Below are 20,764 nucleotides of genomic sequence, written 5' to 3'. Positions count from 1 at the left end.
GATTTCTATATTTTCTGAATAATTTTTTAAAATAAGCATATGTTATTGTGGTCATTAGAAAAAAATTAGACAATTTTAAATATTAACCAGAAAAAACATCAAGTCTATTTAAATGTGCTTTTAAAAGTTAAGTTCTGGTATAAACTGGCACTAACTTAGTAACAATGAGATCCTTGAACAGAAGTAGCCTGAGTCAAAAGTCAACCTATAAAAACAACAGGGGGTCTGTAGCTCTTAGTGAGGCAACCAAGCATTTGTAGGCCAAACTATTCATCAGAAAGGAATGGGGAAAGTTAAGGGCTTTCCCTCAAATAATAAAGACAGATGAAGATGTAATACGCTAAATACCAAGGAACCCCTGACAGGATAAATACCATTACCAGGTTTTCACAAGAGGCCAGAGGTATCAAAAGCACATTTCTTTTTGTACTGGGCCGGAGGAAGACATGAGAGAAAGCAAAGGAAGCAGGGGCAATTCTGAAGGGCATACATAAGATCTTTCCCCTGATGACACAGGCAGGCAGTGAGTGACAGGTCTTTCTTATTACAGAGAGATCAAAGATCATAAAGACTGCTCCTAAGGACTTTTTTTTTTTTTTAACAAAAGCAGATGTAAAGGACCAAGCTTTATGCTCAGAATAATTTTATCTCCAAGTTATGAAATTCAGGATAACTTAGCCACTGGAACCTACAACATAATCAGGGTGAGGCTAGAAAGGCAAAGAATAATAACAACACTAATCATTATAAAAACAACAGCACAACAGTGGCAAATAGCAGGTGAATGAATACTCTGTCTGGCCTAGAAGTAATGCTTTACATGGATTATCTCATTTACTCCTCAACCTTGTGATACAGGAGCTAGTATCACCTTCATTTCACTGATTTAAAAAAACCAACACTCAGATTTATAACTGGTTTAAGGTAAAAAAAGGCTTGTAGGTGGACACTGTAGGAGTTCAAATGTGTGTCCGGCTGCCTCATACGATCTTACCACTATCACCTTCCTACTAAGTAATTATACTAGCTCATTCAACAGTCATTGATACCAGTTTACAGTAACATGTAGGTGTTTGTAGTTATTTAAATTATATCTACACCATGGGATCTTATCCTAAGGTCTACTATCCCGAGAAATCATATGTATAATTTATGCTACATAGTTTCATTAAATGTGTAAAGGAAACTGTGACCTCACCAAAAGTTTAAAACTATTCCTCTAAAATGTACCCATAAATTATTTTTTTAATTATTTATAAATTTTACCTCATGGTGAATTTAAAAAATAATATTGCATAGAAAATGATGCTATTTGTCAAACAGCAGTGCACATGGGAAAATTAAATGCACAGATTCTGAGACATAGTGTCATCTACTCAAATTGCTCAAATCGTCATTATAAAAATAATCACTATAAACTGAATGCTTACTATAATATATGCCAGACATCCTGCTAAACTCTTGGGATAAGGTATTGTATGAAGGGAGAAGGGCGCAGGTAATACGTCCCCATTTCTGATGACATAAGCAACACTCCCAGCCTCTCTACCCCTCACCCATTACTCCCGGTCCACTGAGAAAGCTGCTGACAGGAAGCAAACGTTTGCTTTGTTCCTCCACAAATTTAATAGGGGCAGGCGCTCCCTGGTCTAGCACTTTCATAACTGGATGGGTAAGTCTGCTTAATTCTAGGGTTCATAGTAGGAAACACTTCACTGCAGATATAAACCCGTTTGTCAGTTTTATAAGGGTGATATTTTGGTCTCCATCTGCTGACTCTTGAATAACTTCTCAACTGATTTGGAATGCATGACATTGCAAGAGAAGACATTAGTGACAGACACGCCTAGTTGCCAGCCTAACAGCCCCTTTTCCCTTCTTTCTGCATAACATCCAGCAAGGCTCTATTCCCCAGCTTCCCTTAAAGCGAGGAATGACCACATGACTAAGTTATGACCTGTAAGATTTAAACTGAATGAGTTTGTCTTGTAAAGAAAGTTTCTTTAAAAGGAAGACAAGCCATTTCACCTTTCCCACCTACTCCTTCCTGCTGCCTGGGATATGGACATGATGGGTGAAATTCCAGCAGACATCTTGGATCATGATGCAACCTTGTAGATAGAATCCACAAGCTAAGAAGAGTAGAAGGAAAAAGAAGGAATCTGGGTCCACAATATACTGTGGGGCTGCCATACCATTCCCAAACTGCCAGGCTCCTCTTCCATGAAGGTAAAAGAAATAAATTTCACTTTGTCTAAAACACTGTTAGAAGCTTTGTTACTAGAAGTTCTCATTCCTATTTAATATAACATTATTATGTCCACTTTACAGATGAGGAAACTGAGCCTCAGATTAGGCTAAGCAACTAATCCTCATGTACACATCTAGCAAAGCACAGAGCCAAAATCTGAATCTAGGTCTGTATGACTACACTATGTAAGAGCAACTACAAATTCCTAAGGTACAGGACAAAAATAAAAAACAAAATAGTTATAAAATTGTTTATCATTTCCTGCTAACATGCTAGACACATTATTACTAAGAGACTGAGACATATAAGAAAGAGTACCCATACTTTCCTAAAACAAAATGCAGGGGCTGGCCGAGTGGCTCGTTGGTTAGGAGTTGGCTTGGGAGCGCGAGCTATGAGCAGTGGGGCCGCCGGTTCGGATCCCACATGGGGCCAGTGACGCTGTGCCCTCTACAGCTAAGATGGTGAACAACAGCTTAAACTGGAGCTGGGCTGCCGTGAGTCGCCGGTGACGGCATAGGTTGCAATGGGGCTACAGTGGGCTGCTGTGAGCCACCGTGAGTGGCCATCCCAATGGCCGGCGAGCGACTGCCTCACCCGGGAAGAGTGCAATGATAATACCAACATGGGCCAGTGAAGCGACGTCCTCCACAATTAGACTGAAGAACAAAAGGACAGCAACTTGTCTGTTCCCCTTCCCCGATTCCTCAACGTTGTTCCCTTCCCCCAATTCCCCAATAAAATCTTTAAAAAAAAAAAAGGCAAACCATACACACACACACACACACACACACATACACACACACAAAGGGTGCCAAAAAATGTATACATACTTTAAGAAAAAACTGTATTAAAATTGTAATACTCAATATATACCAGTAACAAGAGATGAATATAAGTCATGTGTATACATTTTTTTGGCACCCTCTCTGTATGTGTGTGTGTGTGTGTGTGTGTGTGTGCATGTTTGTATAAAAAAGTCAGGAACAAAGAAGAATGTAATCATATATACAGAGGGTGCCAAAAAAATGTATACACATTTTAAGAAAGAAAAACTGTATTAAAATTGTAATAATATATACTGATAACAAAAGATGAATACAAGTCACATTTGACTTCTGCAATTACAAGAGATGCTCAAAGTAGTTACCATCAGCGTAATTTTAATACAGTTTTTTCCTTTCTTAAAATGTGTAGGGCCGGCAGAGTGACGCACTGGTTAAGAGCTGGCTTGGGACACCAGCTCTCAGCAGCAGGGCCCCGGTTCGGATCCCACATGTAGGGCCAGTGACACTGTCCTCTACAGCTAAGATGATGAACGATAGCTCGACCTGGAGCTGGGCTGCCATGAGTCACCAGCAACTGTGTAGGCTGCATCCCCTGCTACAGTGGGCTGCCGAGAGCTACCGTGTGCGGCCAGCAGCCAGTGTGAGCTGCCAAGAGCCACCGTGAGCGGCTGTCCAAAGGCTGGTGATCGATCTACCTCACCCGGGAAGAGCGCAATGATACTAACATGGGCCAATGAAGCAATGTCCTCCACAACTAGGCTGAAGAACAAAAGGACAGCAACTTGTCTGTTCCCCTTCCCCCAATTCCCCAATAAAATCTTTAAAAAAAAAAAAAGGGTATACATTTTTTTGGTGCCCTCTGTATATATGCAATCATATATATATATATATATATATATACACATACATATATATGGTTACTTTCTTCTGTGTGTGTGTGTGTGTGTGTGTGTGATTATATTCATCTTTGTTCCTGGTACAAGGTGGAAAATGGCCTCTGTGTAAAAGTTTGTTTCTAATCAATGATAACAGCATGCTAAAGTGAAAATTTTCACTGAAGACTAAGACAACAAAGACCTTGTTTTTTTAAAAAAAGTTTATTGGGGAGCAGTGTTTTTCCAGGACCCATTGGCTCCAAGTCAAGTAGTTGTCTTCAATCCAGTTGTGGAGGGCACAACTTCTTGGCCAATGTGGGAATCAAACCAGCAACCTTGGTGTTATGAGCCTGCACTCTAACCACTTGAGCTAACCGGCTGCCCCGAGACCTTGTTTTAATAGGACATATAAGGCCTTAATGCAAACCAGCAGATATGGTTAAAAACAAAAACAAAACAAACACAAAAAGCCAGGGATGTCTCTCCATGAAGGAATAACTGTTACAGGACTTCCCCTCCCACCATAAACTAGAACAAACAGACAATGTACGTATATGAAAAACTGTAGACGCTGAACAACAGACAGCACAGGACTATGAGTCCTGAGAGAAAGGAAACGAATGAGGTGAACCCTATGAAAAACCCAGCAGAATCTAGCTATATTGAGGGGAAAAAAAGAAATCTTCATGGAGTACCCTGGAGCCTCTGGATGAATACCAATCAGTACATGCATAGGATGACACTGAAAAAAAAACACGCAAAGAACAGCAACTGCTGAAGAAACAACAATTACTGGGCAGCAGTAAGGCAAACAATTCCCAGAGGTCACACAGGGCAGGGAGTCATTAGTTCCCAACCACCAAACTGTTGAGTCCAAATGCCTCTTCAAATATCTAGGACATTCACTGGCGACCCCAGAGGGATCAAGCCTTAGCAAACCACGAGGCTAATCTTGCCCTAGAGAGTGGTCTGGAAACCGAGGGGGACCGCAAGACCCTTTTAGCGGGTCAACGAGGTCACAACTTTTCCCTAGTAATACTAAGAGGTTATTTGCCTTTTTCAGTATCACTCTCCTACAAGTATATAGTAGAGTTTTCCAGATGCTATCTGACATAGGGCGTTGCAAAAGATTTAACGAAGAAGCATGTATGAGACTCTGTCTTCTCTTAAGCAAAACACTAAAAAGATATACAAAAACAGTAAAACAATAACACTCTTCTCACCATTGTTTGTTTGTTTTGGAAGAGATAGTTATTTTTCATTTAAAAATGTTATTTAGGTTAATATATAATAGGTTAATTATTATTTAATTTTAGATGAATAAATAAATACTTTAAAATTCCTCAGCTATAGTTTCCAATCTGGTAAACACTGATAGATATGAAAAATAAACAAGAGATCTTTGGAGACTTCAGTATAAGTTTGGAGTGGTACTGAAGCCAAAAAGTTAGAGAACTGGTACCCTAGAGCATGGACAGCAAAGCATAGCTCACAGGCCAAACGTTGCCGGCCACTTATTTTTATAAATAAAGTTTTAATGAAACAAAGCAACACCCATTCACTTACATAGTGTTCACAGCTGCATTTGCAATACAACGGCAAAGTTGAGCAGTTGTAATAGCCTAAAATACGGTTTGCAAGGCCTAAAATATTTACTATCTATCCTATCACAAGAAGTTTGCTGACCCCCATGCTAGAGTAAAGGGTGCTCTAGACCCACTGTAAAGAGGCCTAAAGTCAGGCCTCAAAAATATCAAATTGATTCCTAACTAACTTAACTAGCTGCCAGAACAAAGTCTAATCCTCTTTAAAAAACAAAAATCGGGCCGGCCAAGTGGCTCAGTTGGTTAAGAGCTCGCTCAAGAGTGCGAACTCTGAGCAACAGCGGTTCGAGTCCCGGCCTGAGCTGAGCTGTCCCTGAGCTGCCAACAGGTGGCAGGATGGCTCAGCTAAAAAAAAAAATTTAAAAAAAAATCGAGTACTCAACAAGGTAAAATTCAGTGTATCCAGCATCTAATCAAAAATTACTACAAAGAATCAGAAAAAAAAAAAGGAACCCATACTGAGGAAAAAATCAGTCAATAATGATACAGAAAAGACAGAGATGATGGAACTAAAAGATAAGGACTTAAAAAAAGAAAATATAAACATCTGCCTATAATCTACCTATAGGTGTACAACAAATCACCTCAAAACTTAGTGGCTTTAAAAAATAGTCATTATTTTTTCATGAAACTGGAATTTGGGCAGGGATCAGAAGGGAGGGCTCTACACAGCGTCAGGTGTGGCAACTTGACTTGAGATCAGAAGGATCTCCTCCCAGGAGAGCTCATTAACATGGCTGGCAAGTTGGTGCTGGTCGTCAGCTAGGAGCTTAGCTGAGGCCTCGGGCTTTGGTTCATTTCTTTATGGGCTTCTCTACTTCACGTGGGTTTTCTCACAGCACGGTACATGGGGATCAAGGGAACAAGGCAGAAGTCGTATTGCCTTTTGTGAACCAGCCTTAGAAATAACAGTATCATAACATCCATACTCTATTAAGCAAGAAATCTACAAAGCCTGACCAGTTTCAAGAAGGGAGATGGGGATGCCATCTCTTGATTAGACAGTAACAAAGCGGTAGAAGAGCATGCATGATAGGAAATAATGTCGTGAGCACACTGGAAAATATAGTCTGCAATAAATATGTTCAAAGAATTAAAAAGAAAACATTAAAATGCAGAGAGTGAAAGAGATTAACAACAATAACTAACAATAAAACAACAATTATAACCAATGAGCTATGACACCAAAAGCACAAGCAATATCAAAAACAGACAAATTGGACTTCATCTAAATTAAAAACTTTTGTAAAAAGGTACCCCACAGAGTAGGAAAAAACACTTGGAAGCCATATCTGATAAGGGAATAATATCCAGAATATATAAAGAACTCCTAAAACTCAACAAGAAAACAAAAATCCCAATTCAAAAAATGGGCAAAGCTGGGCCTGCCGAGTGGCGCGTTGGTTAAGAGTTGGCTTGGGACACCAGCTTTGAGCAGCAGGGCCCTGGTTCAGATCCCAGGATCACATGAGGGTCAGTGACGCTGCACCCTCTACAACTAAGATGGTGAACAACAGCTTGGCCTGGAGCGGGGGTGCCGTAAGCGGCCGTCCAATGGCCGGGGAGCAACTGCCTCACCCGGGAAGAGCGCAATGATAATACCAACATGGGCCAGTGAAGCAACATCCACCACAACTAGACTGAAGAGCAAAAGGACAGCAACTTGTCTGTTCCCTTCCCCGATTCCCCAGCACTGTTTTCCTTCCCCAAGTCCCCAGTAAAATCTTAAAAAAAAAAAAAAATGGGCAAAGGACTTGAATCACCATTTCTTCAAAGAAGGTATGAAATGGTCAATCAGCACATGAAAAGAGGCTTGACATCAGTAATCATTAGAGAAATACAAACCAAAACCATGACATATCATCACTTCACACCTGTAAGGATGGCTATTATCAAATAACAAAACAAAAACAATAACAAAAAAAACACCAGAAAACAAGTGTTGGCATAGATCTGGATGAATTGGAACTCTTTTATATTGCTGGTGGTGATGTAAAATAGTAGCTGCTGTGGAAAACAGTAGGGTGGTACCTCAAAAAACCCAACACAGAGCAACAGCAGTTCGATGCCCGACCCAAGCTGAGCTGCCAAAACCCAACACAGAATTACCATTTGGTCCAGAAATTCCACTTCTGGGTATATACACAAAAGAATTGAAAGCCAGGACTCAAATAGATATTTGTGCACCCATTTTCATAGTGGCATTATTCACAATAGCTATAGGGTAAAAACAATCCACATGTCCATAGGCAGATGAACTAATAAACAAAATGTGGTATACGCATACAATGAAATACTAGTCAGACTTCAAAAAGAATGAAAATCTGATACATGGTGACCAACATGGGTGACCTTGAAAACATGATTCTAAGTTAAGCTAGACACAAAAGGACAAATATCATATTCCACTTATATAAGATACTTAGAACAGTTAAATGCATAGAGACAGAAAAGTAGAACAGTGATGCCAGGGGCTGGGGAAAGGAGGATATTGGGAGCTATTGTTTAACGGGTACAAAGTTTCAGTTTGGGATGATAAAAAGTTCTAGACATGGATAGTGGTGATGGTTGTACAACAATGTGAATGTACTTAATGCCACTGAACTGTACACTCAAAAGTTATAAATGTTATGTATATTTTATCATTTTTTTTAAAAATCAACGAAATTCAACATCTCAACAAGCTAAAGAAGAAAACCATGTGCTCATATAAATAGATGCAGAAACGGCATTTGAGAAAATCCAACACCTATTCATAAAAAAAAGTCTAAGCGCACTAGGACTAGAAGGGAACTTCATCAATCAACCTGATAACCTGAAAGGTCATATTAATTTCTGGCTAGGAAGGGCCAACAACCCTCAGCAGGAAGCTGGAGGTATCACCAAAGGCCTAAGATTTAAGGAAGGAGTAAATGATGAATGCATCCTCATCAAGAGAATTGCAGGTGAATCACGGAGAGCATTAAGTGATGGTGGAGGTAGGTTCTCTCCACCACAAAAGCATCCATAAGATACAGTTACCGTATCTCCCCATGTATAAGATGCACCCTTTTTCGAAAAATTTGGGATCTAAAAACTGGGTGCATCTTATACAATGGTTGTAGATTTTTTTACTTGCATTTCCCACTTTTTTCGCACTTGTTTTTGCGCTCATTGTTGTAGATTTTTTTTACTTGCATTTCCCGCTTTTTCACGCTTGTTGTCTTTGCGCTCATTGTTTCGCACTTGTTACTGGTATATTATGGTAGGTTACGTTTTGCCACTTTCTGCCCAGAAATGGCCCAGAAAAGATTTTCGTACAGTGCTGAATTCAAGTTAAAAGTGATCCAGTTTGCAAAAGTGAATGGAAATCATGCTGCTGAACAGAAGTTTGGTCCTCCTCCAACTGAGAAAACAATCCGAGACTGGCTACGGGAAGAAGAAACCCTACTGAAAACGCCATGGCAGAAGAAGGCCATGAGAGGCAATATATGAAGACAGTGATTCGTCATCAGACACAGATGAGGACAAGCTAATGGCTGTGAGTTTTGACAGTGATGAGGAGTTGTATGAATTTTATGATGAATAAAACTTGAGTTCAATAACTTTATGTAATACATTTTTTTTCAAATTTCAGGCCCCAAAATTAAGGTGTGACTTATACATGGGAGCGTCTTCTACATGGGGAAATACAGTCGCTTTAAACATATATCCAAGTACAGAGGGTACCAATGCTAGATCACCAAGATAGAATCGCAATTATGAATCTTCCTTCTCCACTTCCATACTGGCAGGCCTGGGGAGTTCAGAAATTAGATAGGAATATGGGAGAAGACAAATAAAAGCAAGGTAGGAAAACAGAAGCAAGCCACACTTTTCTTCTTCCACTTACAACAGACTCCAGCTTAGGAAGAGGGAGGGAGAAACCTCATAAGTCTGACATCCTCTGCAGGCATCATGAACCATGAGCAAGACGAAAACACACAAGGGGGTAAATCCTGGCATTCTTTTGCTACAGATGTAATACATACGTGGAAATATTTCACTATTATCTAGGACTACCAGCTAATTTCACTATTCGCACTAAGACTGAATGTTTTCATTTCTAACCGATCTTTTGCTATTTGAAATGAACAGAGAACTGTATATATTACCCAAAAATGTCATACCTGCTCTTTTCCGAGTTCTCATCCAGGACAAGAAAGAACTTGCCTATGATTGAAAGGTGCAATGACATCTAAAAGTAAATGCTACTTTGTAATTGTGCACTACAAGTCCACCTTGACACATCGTTAATACATACTGATTATTTCTAAAATCTACACCCTCAACTAGCTGAGAAACCACTGTAAGAACTAAGTTGCTTATTTTCTCTGAAGGGGAGAATAGCCCAAGAAGTTAAATATTTTCTTTTCTCATAGCAAAATATAAAGTCCAAACTGAACTTCTTTCAAGCTTACTTGTAATATAATTTCTTTTCAATACACAAAGTCCTTTCTTTAGTACATAACGTATTCATGAAAACACATAGAAAATCAAACAGAAGAAAGTTGAACACTGGGCCTATATAATGGAGATATGAAAAGAGCTGAAAAACTTAAACCCAATCCTAAATTACACCACATAGTTTCGTAATAATCTTTGACAATCAATTTCTAACATTTCCTTTAATTTTTTTTTTCACATTTGATGTGAAATTGACGCATAAAGTCCAATGGATACCTGGTTGAGGTTAATGATTTCTAACATAGTCACCATTGTCCTAAGTTGTTAAGCTTAGTACCTATTATTCTTTAAATGGCATCAGCACTTTGATTTTTTTCCATTTGCTCTACTTCTTAAAAATAAGGAAGAAATGTAATAAACTATTCAATAATTGCACAAGTGCTTTTTCACAAAGATGTGGAAGTGCTGAAACTGAAGTGCTACCATGCAAGAGGTCCTAGTGTTCATCTGTTAACTAATATTTTTTAAAAACCTAAAACTTTACAAAATTATAAAGTAGAAAAGTTATGGACAGTCTGCAATTTGCAGAGGAAGGAAATTAATTTGTATGATTTGGTTTATGCAACTTACAGCCATACATGTGTTGGTATTTTCTGTTTAAAGTGTTTTAAATGACAGTGGCATTTATGGCTATCTATCAATGTTCTCATTCAACTAGATTCTAGGAAATAAATTTTTTTTCCCCATTGAGACATTTTATTTGCACGTATGTATTACATCCCTAGAAAAAGAATGCCAGGATTTTCCCTCCTGTGTGTTTTCGTCTTGCTTGTTCCTGGTGCATGATGCTCGCTGAGGTTGTCAGTACAATGAAACCAAACTGCCGGGACCCGATAGGGTTGTTCTGCCATTTTTCTAGATCTCTGAGTTGCTCATCAAATCTGTGGATGATTACTCCACACTTTTTTAACCTGCCCATGAGATAGGTTCACAACAATTTTTTCCCAGCTCCGAGATCATCAATGATTTCAAATCCGCCAATGTGACCAAGCTTCATCAGCACAATTGGAAACTGGAGGAGGACGTCAGAGCACCACCCAATAAGAACCTGGCATTTGCATCTCTCCTCAGCTTTGTCCACGCTCTTGAGAGCATCGGCCAGGACACGCTTGTGCACCATTAGGGCTGCAGGGTAAGAGGGTGGAAAGAGTCTGACCTTTTCTTTTTCTTTTTTTTTCTTGAAATTTGTATTTATCTCCACTGTTAAACTATCAGCCTTTATCTTCAAAACAAAGCAAGCTAGTAGACCTTTTCGACATTTTTTTTTCAACATTCTTCTGTTCCTCACTACGTCAATAAGTTATTTTTATTATTATTTGTTCAACACATTTGCCTTCTGTATAAAATTGTATTTGCTGGAAAATCCTGCTATTCTAATGTAATACAATTAAATTAGGACCCTCATTATACAACTTATAAGCAATATTCTTTGTTGTCACAGGGAAGCGATTTACCCTAAGCTATACAGCATAATGGTTAAAAGCACAGGCTCTCGGTTCAGAGTACTTGTGTTCAAATTGCAATTCTGCCACTCCTTTGCTATGTGACCTTGGGTAAGTCACTTAATTTATGTAAATCTCTGCTTCTGAGACTACAAAATAAGGATTAAAAATAGTTGAAGTTTAAATGAAATGGAAAGGCATTTAGCAAAGTATCTGGTATTTTAAGTCTTTAAAAAATGTATTAGTTGCTGTTTCTATTTCTGGTGTATATATTTAATACCCTAGGACAGGAGCTGGCATACTACAAGCCCCTGGCTGAACCCTGCCCACCACCTACTCTTGAAAGATAAAGTTTAATTAGAACAGCTAAAGTCAGTCACTAGGCATTGCCTATGGCTGCTTTCATGCTATAATGGGGTACCTGAGTAGTTCTAACAGAGACCCGATAGCCCACAGGCCTAAAATATTTATTATCTGGCATTTTCATAAGAAATTTGCTCATCTGTAACCTAGAAAGATAAAAACAAACTAAAAATGCAATGCTACAGAATATTAAAGTGAATGGCATAAATGGAGAAAGATGACCAAGTTAACTGCTTTCCATCTAAGTCAATAAATTGAAAGCAACTGATAAACATATGGCTGTTTTCCTTTACGTCCGCCCGCCCCCAAAAGTAAGCATTTCAAAACTGAAAATGTCCTTAGTGGTTCTAAGTTAATTTATTTTTTTTCAAATGGAAGTACAAATTTGAGAAGTTATATGAATAGTCTATAGCTAAAGAACTTACTATCATCTCTCCAGGCATACTTACTGCAATGCATTCGGTCATTGTATTGGGTTATAGGCAAAGTATATTTTTCTGAAATATACTATACTGAAATGTACATTTCAGAAATGTCTACGTAAAAGGACTGTGTAAGGCACCATAAAGAATTCATACAGGATAAGACAGAGAAAACTGAAAATATAATCACGTTGAGCAGAAAAATAATCTCTAAGACTTTCCAAAAGCGGAGTGAAGTGCAGTTCACCATAATTTCTACATAGTTTCACATAAGTAAAACAGGCTTCTTTGTCCACTTGCAGCATACACAAATTGAAAACTCAGAAATGCGTTACCTGAATTGGATGTTCACCAAATGAGGCTGGGAACCGTCTGACTGCCAGTACGTTTCCAGATTATCATCTCGTAACTGATCCACTCCGAATCCTAAAGACACCGCAAGTGACAACCAATTCTCATAATCAAGAAAGAACTATATAATTCAATATATTATCATGTATATTTGTCCAGAAAGTTTGGTAAACAGGATGAAGTTAAAGTGAGCCAGAATTCTTCTATCCTCTAAACCAGACCTCAACCCTTAAAAGAAATATCACTTGCACACACAAATGCTTACATTAGGACCAAGTTTTCTTGGCTGTTGACTTTAATTTTTAAAGAACATCTAAATATACTGTGTGTGTATTTATATTCACATCTCAAATGTGAATAAACACTGATTGTTTTACACTGCTACTTCCAATTTTTCAATGGCTCATACTATCTCTACAATCAAGTGTGAACTGTTTAATAAAGCCCTCCATGGTCAGGCTCGACCTAACTAGCTAGCTCCACCTAGGCCACTTCCCTCTGTTCTCAACTTACTACTTCCAATTCTTTCAATGAGCCACATAAGCTACACATTTTTGCACATACTATATAAGGTACCATAAAGATATTCATACACGACAAGAGTAAAATTGAAACACAAAAGTTCCTCTTGCCTTTATGTCCTTACTCAGTGAAAACCTATTCTTGCTCCATCATGAAGGATAAGCATCATCTCCAGGAAGACTTCCCGATCCTTTCAAGCAGCGCCAATCACTTTCTCCTCTGGGCCACTGCTGCACTGAGCCAATACTTAGTGAAAAGCAGTATAACATGGTAGAGCCTGTCTGCTGAATCCCAGCATTCCCACTTATTATGTGATCTTTGCCAAACTACTTAATATTTCTGTACTACAGTATCCTCACTGAGAAAATGATAAAAATATATCAAGGGACATACTTCATGTGACTTTAGGAAGCTTTATTGAGAAAACTGTTATTTTAAACACACAAAGTATTTAAACACTTAGAACAGGACCTGTCACTTAGTAAGCACTAAACAGAAGTTATACATTATTACACTGTATAACAACTACTACTTTAAAGCTATAATTCCTCCACTAGATTGCAATCTCCTTGACAGCAAAGACTGTGTCTCTTTTTATCTTTTAATCTCTAACTGTGTTACAAACCTTAGCAAGTGTCTGCTGACTTGACCTGAAAAATACCTGACCATAGAGAAGCAAAGTAAAGGTTAAACAATGAACTTTCTCATGTTGTTTCTCATTAAAAAAGAGTAGTCAGTCATTCTTAATGTGTAAAATGATAATCATATGATACTTCACTGATGGACCCAAAGCTCGAAATCACATGAAGTAAAATGTATGACACTACACTTATAAATTTCATAACTTTCATAGCCAACACATTTTTAAGTGATCCCACCACCCTTCCGGTGGTGGCAACTATTGTTCTCTTCTGTACCTAGAAGATGTCAGAGCAGTGGGGCATCTTCAGGGAACCAGTGACTTCTATGTGTTGCCCTCTGCAAATGCCATAGAAGGATGTGAACTAGCACTGATTTATTCCCCACTGCTGACACAGTAGGGCAGCAGTCGAATTATACTACTAAGTCAAGCAATGGAAAATGCTCGATTTGAGCAAATTCAGAAATATTTGATGCTATAAAGAATATTAGAAACTTCTGAAGGATCTAGACTATAGGAAGCTGAAAAAAGGCATCACCCCCATTCAAACAAGAAAAGGCTAGATAAGCAACAAACTCATGATTTCATAATTTTTTTGAAAACATGAGAACTTGAAACCACACAGCAACCAAATAGCCTGGAATTCAAAAAGGGGCAGCTCCCAAGCTCAGAAAAAAAAGGACGTAGAGGCTGGCCCAGCTGTGGTAAAGCATGGGCGGAAGGAGCACCGACCAAATAAACACCCAAGAAGAAATCTGGTAGGACTTGAACAAATTACTCAAGACTGATGGAAGTAGCAAACATAAGGTGAAGTCACTCTTTTCCAAGGGCCCTCACTGTACACCTAGAAAGGCTTGGGGTACATGCATGGAGGACGAGACTGACCACCACTGCAGGAAAAGCAAAAGGCCCTACCTCCAGCTCAAGCCCTTCTCTCCTACAAAACGAAGGTCTTAAGCTGCTGGGAGAGGAGCATCAAGCCTGTTGACTCCAGGACACAGATATAGACCCATCCTCGCTGGGAGAAGAGTAAACGGATAAACCTCTACCCCTGGGGAAGAAGCAGGAAAACAGTCCTTCCTCTGGAGTGGGGAAAAAAAGTCTCTCCCACAAGAGACCAGCCACAGATACAAGGCAGGGTTAGGCTATCAAGGTAGGAGGGCCCAAAATGCTGGAAAAGCCCCAACCTGGAGGCCAGGCACAGAAGGGCAGTCTAAGATTGAGGCTGGAAAAGGAAAACAGAGAACAAGCCCTGCCTCTCACCCCCACAGCTGAGTCACAAGGCATAGCATTCTACTGCTGGAGGCAGGGCAAGAGCATCGAAGACAGCCTCTGAGCACAGGAGTATAGATACAGCTGAAAGCTGAGAGCGGAGGAGGAACACAAAGAAAAGTCCTCTGGCACAACAGCCCCCACCATAAGGACTGGGCATCTTTAGAGGAACCTGAAGCCTGTGAGGTACTGAAGGTAACCATAGCAAAACAAAACAGCCACAACAAAAAACCACACCCAGCTCAGTTCCTAAGTAACCCAACCCCCCATAAAGGACTGGTAGTAGAAGAGATAACCATTTCAAAGTGCAAATACCATTTCTCACAGCATCTACTCATCTACATGTGATGTTTAGCAGTCAATAAAAAATTATGACACACAAACAAGAAAAACAAATATTGTCAAAAGACAAAGCAATCAAAAGAAATACACTTGGATATGACCCAGATGTTGGGAATTATCAGACAGGTATTTAACATAATGATGATCAATATGTAAAATAATGTAAGGGAAAAGGTAAATGAAATGCAGGAACAGACAGGGAATTTCAACAGAGATGAAAATTCCTTTAAGAGTCAAATGGTTGGTTAAGAGCTTGCTCAAGAGTGCAAGCTCTGAGCAACAGGGTCGCTGGTTTGATTCACAGCCCGAGCTGAGCTGCCAACAGGTGGCAGGATGGCTCAGCTGAAAAAAAAAAAAGTCAAACGGAAAATCTATTTAAAAAAAAAACAAACCCCCACCATATCAGAAATGAAAGATTCCTTAGACAAAATACAGAGTCATCAGTAGACTCAGTAAAGCCAAAGAAAGAAGCAGTAGGCTTGAAGGTAGGCCAATAAAAAAAAATAATAAAGCAAAACACAGAGAAAAAAACCAGTAGGAAAAAAAAAAATAGAGCAACTAAAAACTATGGGACAAGGGCCGGCTGAGTGGCTCAGTTGGTTAAGAGCTCGCTCAAGAGTTTGAGCTCTGAGCAACAGTGGTTCGAGTCCAGCCCAAGCTGAGCAGCCGTGAGCTGCCAACAGGTGGCGGGATGGCTCAGCTAAAAAAAAAAAAAAAAAAAAAACTATGGGACAATACCAAACAGTCTAGCAAAGTCAAATGGCCCCGCATATGTATAACTGAATTCCCAGAGGTCAACAGAGAAGAAATAAGGCAAAAGAAATACTTGAAGAAATAGCGGCCATGAATTTTCATAAAATAGTGCAAGACATCAAACCAGAAGATCCAAAAATCTCAGTGAATCTCAAGCAGGATTACACACACACACACACACACAAACACAAACACACATTGACACATCATATTCATATTGCTTAATATCAAAGACAAAATCTTAAAAGCAGCCAGGAAAAAAAGAAAACACATTAACTAGACAAGACTTCTCTTCAGGGGCCGGCCGAGTGGCTCAGTTGGTTAAGAGCTCGCTCAAGAGTTTGAGCTCTGAGCAACAGCGGTTCGAGTCCAGCCCAAGCTGAGCAGCCGTGAGCTGCCAACAGGTGGCGGGATGGCTCAGCTAAAAAAAAAAAAAAAAAAAAGACTTCTCTTCAGAAGCTACACAAGCCAGAGGATAATGAAATGACATCTTTAAAGTAGTAAAAGAAAAAAACCTGCCAACCTAGAATTCCACACAGGGAAAATATACCACAATAATAAAAGCAAAATGAAAACTTTTTCAACCAAACATTGCTAGCAGACGTGCAACACAAAAAAAATGTTAAAGGAAGTTCTTCAGGAAGAAGGAATGTGATACCAGACAGAATCTTGAATCTATTCAAAGAAATGAAAAGTTCTAAAAATTGAAAAATTAAATTAAACAAAAATGGTATATTTTTAATCACTCCAAAACATAACTGACCTTTTTAAACAAAAATAGAACAATATATTGTGGCGCTTAAAACATGCAAAAGTAAAATGCATGACAAAAAATGGCATAAAGGATGGGAGGAAGCAGTTGAAGAATTCATATACCACACCTATAGTAGTATAATGTTACTTGAAGGTAAACTACAGTAATTAAAGATGTATATTGTAAATCCTAGGGCAACCACTCAAAAATTTCAAAAAGAGCAAGTCAACAGTGGAGATAAAACAGAATCATAGAAAATACTGAACTTATCCAAAAATAGGAGAAAAAGAAGGAATAAATATTAACAAAAAAAGGACATAAAGAAAACAAATTTCAAGATAGTTGTTTTAAATCTAATTGTATCAAGATATAATAAGTGTAAGTGGTCTAAACACTCCCAATTAAAAGATAAAGAATGTTAGATTAGATAAAAAAGCAATACCCAAAAGTATCCTATCTATAAGAAATCCACTTCAAATACAAAGCTAAATAGTTTAAAAGTAAAACATAAGAACTTCCAGTTTCCAGTCTGACATGTAAAGAGCTTGGAAGACGTCACTCTGATTCTTACAACACAAAAAAACCTAACTCACTGAAAACCAGTAATTCTTCTAGGTATCACAGGGAATTGAGGTCACAGGGCAAACCACCACCCAGAAAACTGGAGAGGTGAACACAGAGATTCATAGCTTACCAAGAGCAGGAACCATCTCTGGAGTCAGCAACTGGCAGGAACACTTAAAAGACTAATTGACTAATTGCTGGAGAGGGGGTGTGGACTAGCTTGAGAGAGAAAATCTCCTGGCAGCCCAGTCTTAGGTGGGCTCTGCATTTTCATGAATTTTTACCTCTAGGAGCCCCACCACTTTCTCTTCAGGGTAAAGATCAGAGAAAATTCTCTGGTGCTCCCTGCAGAGGGAGGGGGAAAGTGAACCTTGTAAAATACACCCAGAACATTCTGTTTTCCTTAACAAAGGCCTGACTCCAAGGAACACTGTTTTAGCAGAGCCTAACCAACATGGGTTTTACCACAGCCTAACTAACATGGGGAAGGAATGTACCCAATTCCAGCCTCCTCTCGCCTTCCTGTCTCACCTAAGGGGAAGAAAAGGAGAGAAGCACTTATAAAGGTCACAGCCATGAACATAGTCCCACTAAAAGACTGAGATCTAGTTGCAGGATTATAGAACACTTTTGTTCCCCCACAACTTACCACCATTATCAACAGGGCTCCTATATAATATCAGAAAGTTATTAATACAAGTCAAAAAACTGCAAGCTCAGACTCCATTTAAGGAGTCTCGAAGGAAATCCAAAGATAACAGGAAAAATAAAAACAAGGACACTAAAGGAATTTTAGCCTCTGAATTTCAGCCTTTATCCATTAGGCAGAAAATCAGTAAGATGTGGTTGAACTGAATAGCACCATCAATCAGCTGGATCAAATTAATATTTATAGAATAATATAATCCAATAACAGCAGAATATCCAAGCATCTCAAGAATACACAATTCTTCTCAAACTCACATGTAACATTCACCAAGATGGACCACATTCTGGGCTATGAAATACACATAAAAATTTTTAAAAGATGAGAAATCATACAAAGTATGGTCTCAGACCACAAAATAATTAAATTAGAAATCAATAACAGAAAGACAACTGAAAAAAAACCCAAAATATTTGGAGATTAAACAACATATGAATCACAAAAGTATCAAGAGAAATTTTTAAATATTTGAGATTGAATGAAAATACAAATTATCAAAATTGTAGAATGCAGTGAAAGCAGTGCTTAGCGAGAAATGTATAGCATGGAGTGTGTGTGTGTGTGTGTGTATATATATATTATATATACATATATATATATATATATATATGAAGAGAAATCTAAAATCAATAATCTAAACTTTCACTTTAGAAAACTACATAAGAGCAAATTAAATCCAAAATAAGCAGAAGAAATAAGAAAAATCAGAGCAGAAATCAATGTAACTGAAAACAGGAAATTAATAAAGAAAAATCACCGAAACCACAAGCTGGCTCTTTGAAAGGGTCAATAAAAATCAATAAACCTCTAAATGGCCTAACCAAGAAACAAGAAAGAAGATACAAATTACTGATATCAGAAACAAAAAAGAGGGGCCATTATTACTGATCCCATAGATAGTAATAAAAAAAAGATAAAGAAGTATTATAAACAACTTTATGTGCACAAATTTGACAACTTAAACAAAATGGACCAATTCCTTGAAAGACTATCTTTCAAAACCCACACAAGGAGAAATAGAAATTGAATCAAAAATTAATAACCTTCCAAAAGAAATCACCAGGCCTAGCCAGTTTCACTTGTGATTTCTATCAAACATTTAAGAAATTATACCAATTCTCTACAATCTCGTGCAGAAAGTAGAAGCAGAGGGAATACCTCCTAACTCATTCTATGAGGGCAGCATTACTAGAATACCAAAACCAGACAAAAACTTACAAGAAACAAAAATTAAAGAACAGTATCTCTCATGAACACAGATGCAGAATTCCTCAAGAAAATATTAACAAACAGAATATTAGTAAAAAAAAAAAATTATATGCTACAATTAAGTGGGACTTATTCCAGGTATGTAAAGCTAGCTCAACATTCTAATATCAATTAATGTAATCCATCACACCAACAGGCTAAAGGAAAAAAGCCATATATGATCATATCAATAGATGTACAGAAAGCACTTGACAAAAATTCAACACCCATTCAAGATAAAATCTATCAGCAAACTAAGACTAGAGGGGAACTTCCTCAACTTTATATATCTACAAAAAACAACAGCTAACATCATACTTCATAGTGAGAGACTAGAAGCTTTCCCACTAAGATCAAGAATAAGACAAGGATGTCCCTTGTCACCACAAGTCTTAGCTAATACAAGAAGACAAGAAAAAGAAATAACAAATATAGAGTGGAAAGGAGAAATACAAACAACAAAACCCAGCAATTCCACTCCTAAGTCTTTATGCCCAAAAAACAAAACCAAATGTCCACATAAAAACCTGTGCATGAATGTTTATATCAGCTTTATTTATAATCACCAAATACTGGAAGCAACCTTATCTAACTACTGCTGCATAACAAATTACCTCAAAACTTAGCAGCTTACAATACTAAACACGCATTATTTCGCAATTTCTATGGGATAGGAATTTGGGAAAAGCTCGTTTGGGCAGTTTGGCTCAGGGACTCTCATTGAAGTCCGGTTATCTGAAACAATTATCTGAAAGCTTGACTGGACCCGGAGGATCTGTTCTAAGAAGGCTTGCTCGTATGGCTGTTGACAAAAGGCTTCAGTTCCTCATTATCTATTGTCAGAAGGCCATGGTTCCTGGCCACACCAACCTCCACACAGGGACCCTAATTTCCTCACAAAATGACAGCTAGCTTCCCCCAGAGTAAGTAATCCAAATAAGAGTGAGGCAAAGCCACAATGTCTTCCAGGACCTAGCTTCAATACGGTCTCTGGACCATAGTCTGCTGGTCCAGAGATCAATCTGGACAAAATGTGGGAGGGGCCAACAGAAAGGAGTGAATACCAGGAGACAAAGATCACTGGGACTGTTTTGGAAGCTGGCTGTCACAAATCTAACTGTCCACTACCTGGTGAACAGATAAGCAAACTGTGGTAGATCCATACAGTGGAATACTAATCAGCAATAAAAAGGAACAAAATACTCATACATGTAATAGCATCGAAAAATCACAATAGCTTCTTCACTTAGCACAATCATTATGCTAAGTGAAAGAAGCCAGATCCCAAAAGCTACATACAGTGTGATTACATTTATTGTCATTCTGGGAAAGGCAAAACCAAAAGGACACAAAACAGAGATCAGAGGTTGTCAGGGTCTCGG

At 38.4% G+C, this 20,764-nt stretch overlaps 1 protein-coding gene and 1 pseudogene across 2 annotated transcripts in view; both read right to left on the bottom strand.

Annotated features, from left to right (window-relative positions):
• ANAPC10 (anaphase promoting complex subunit 10) overlaps positions 1 to 20,764 on the bottom strand; it is a 101,796-nt gene that overhangs the window by 78,314 nt on the left and 2,718 nt on the right. For both annotated transcript variants that reach the window (XM_019662052.1, XM_019662051.1), the window contains exon 3: positions 12,566 to 12,656. In XM_019662052.1, the coding sequence (XP_019517597.1) occupies positions 12,566 to 12,656 (91 nt within the window). The remainder of the gene's footprint in view (positions 1 to 12,565; positions 12,657 to 20,764) is intronic.
• LOC109393113 (40S ribosomal protein S15a pseudogene) lies at positions 10,725 to 11,123 on the bottom strand (annotated as a pseudogene).

The sequence above is a fragment of the Hipposideros armiger genome, unplaced genomic scaffold (genome assembly GCF_001890085.2).
Source record: "Hipposideros armiger isolate ML-2016 unplaced genomic scaffold, ASM189008v1 scaffold_364, whole genome shotgun sequence".
NCBI classification, from domain to species: domain Eukaryota; kingdom Metazoa; phylum Chordata; class Mammalia; order Chiroptera; family Hipposideridae; genus Hipposideros; species Hipposideros armiger.
Note: the sequence above shows the minus strand (reverse complement) of the source record. Positions and strands in the feature narration are given on the sequence as shown.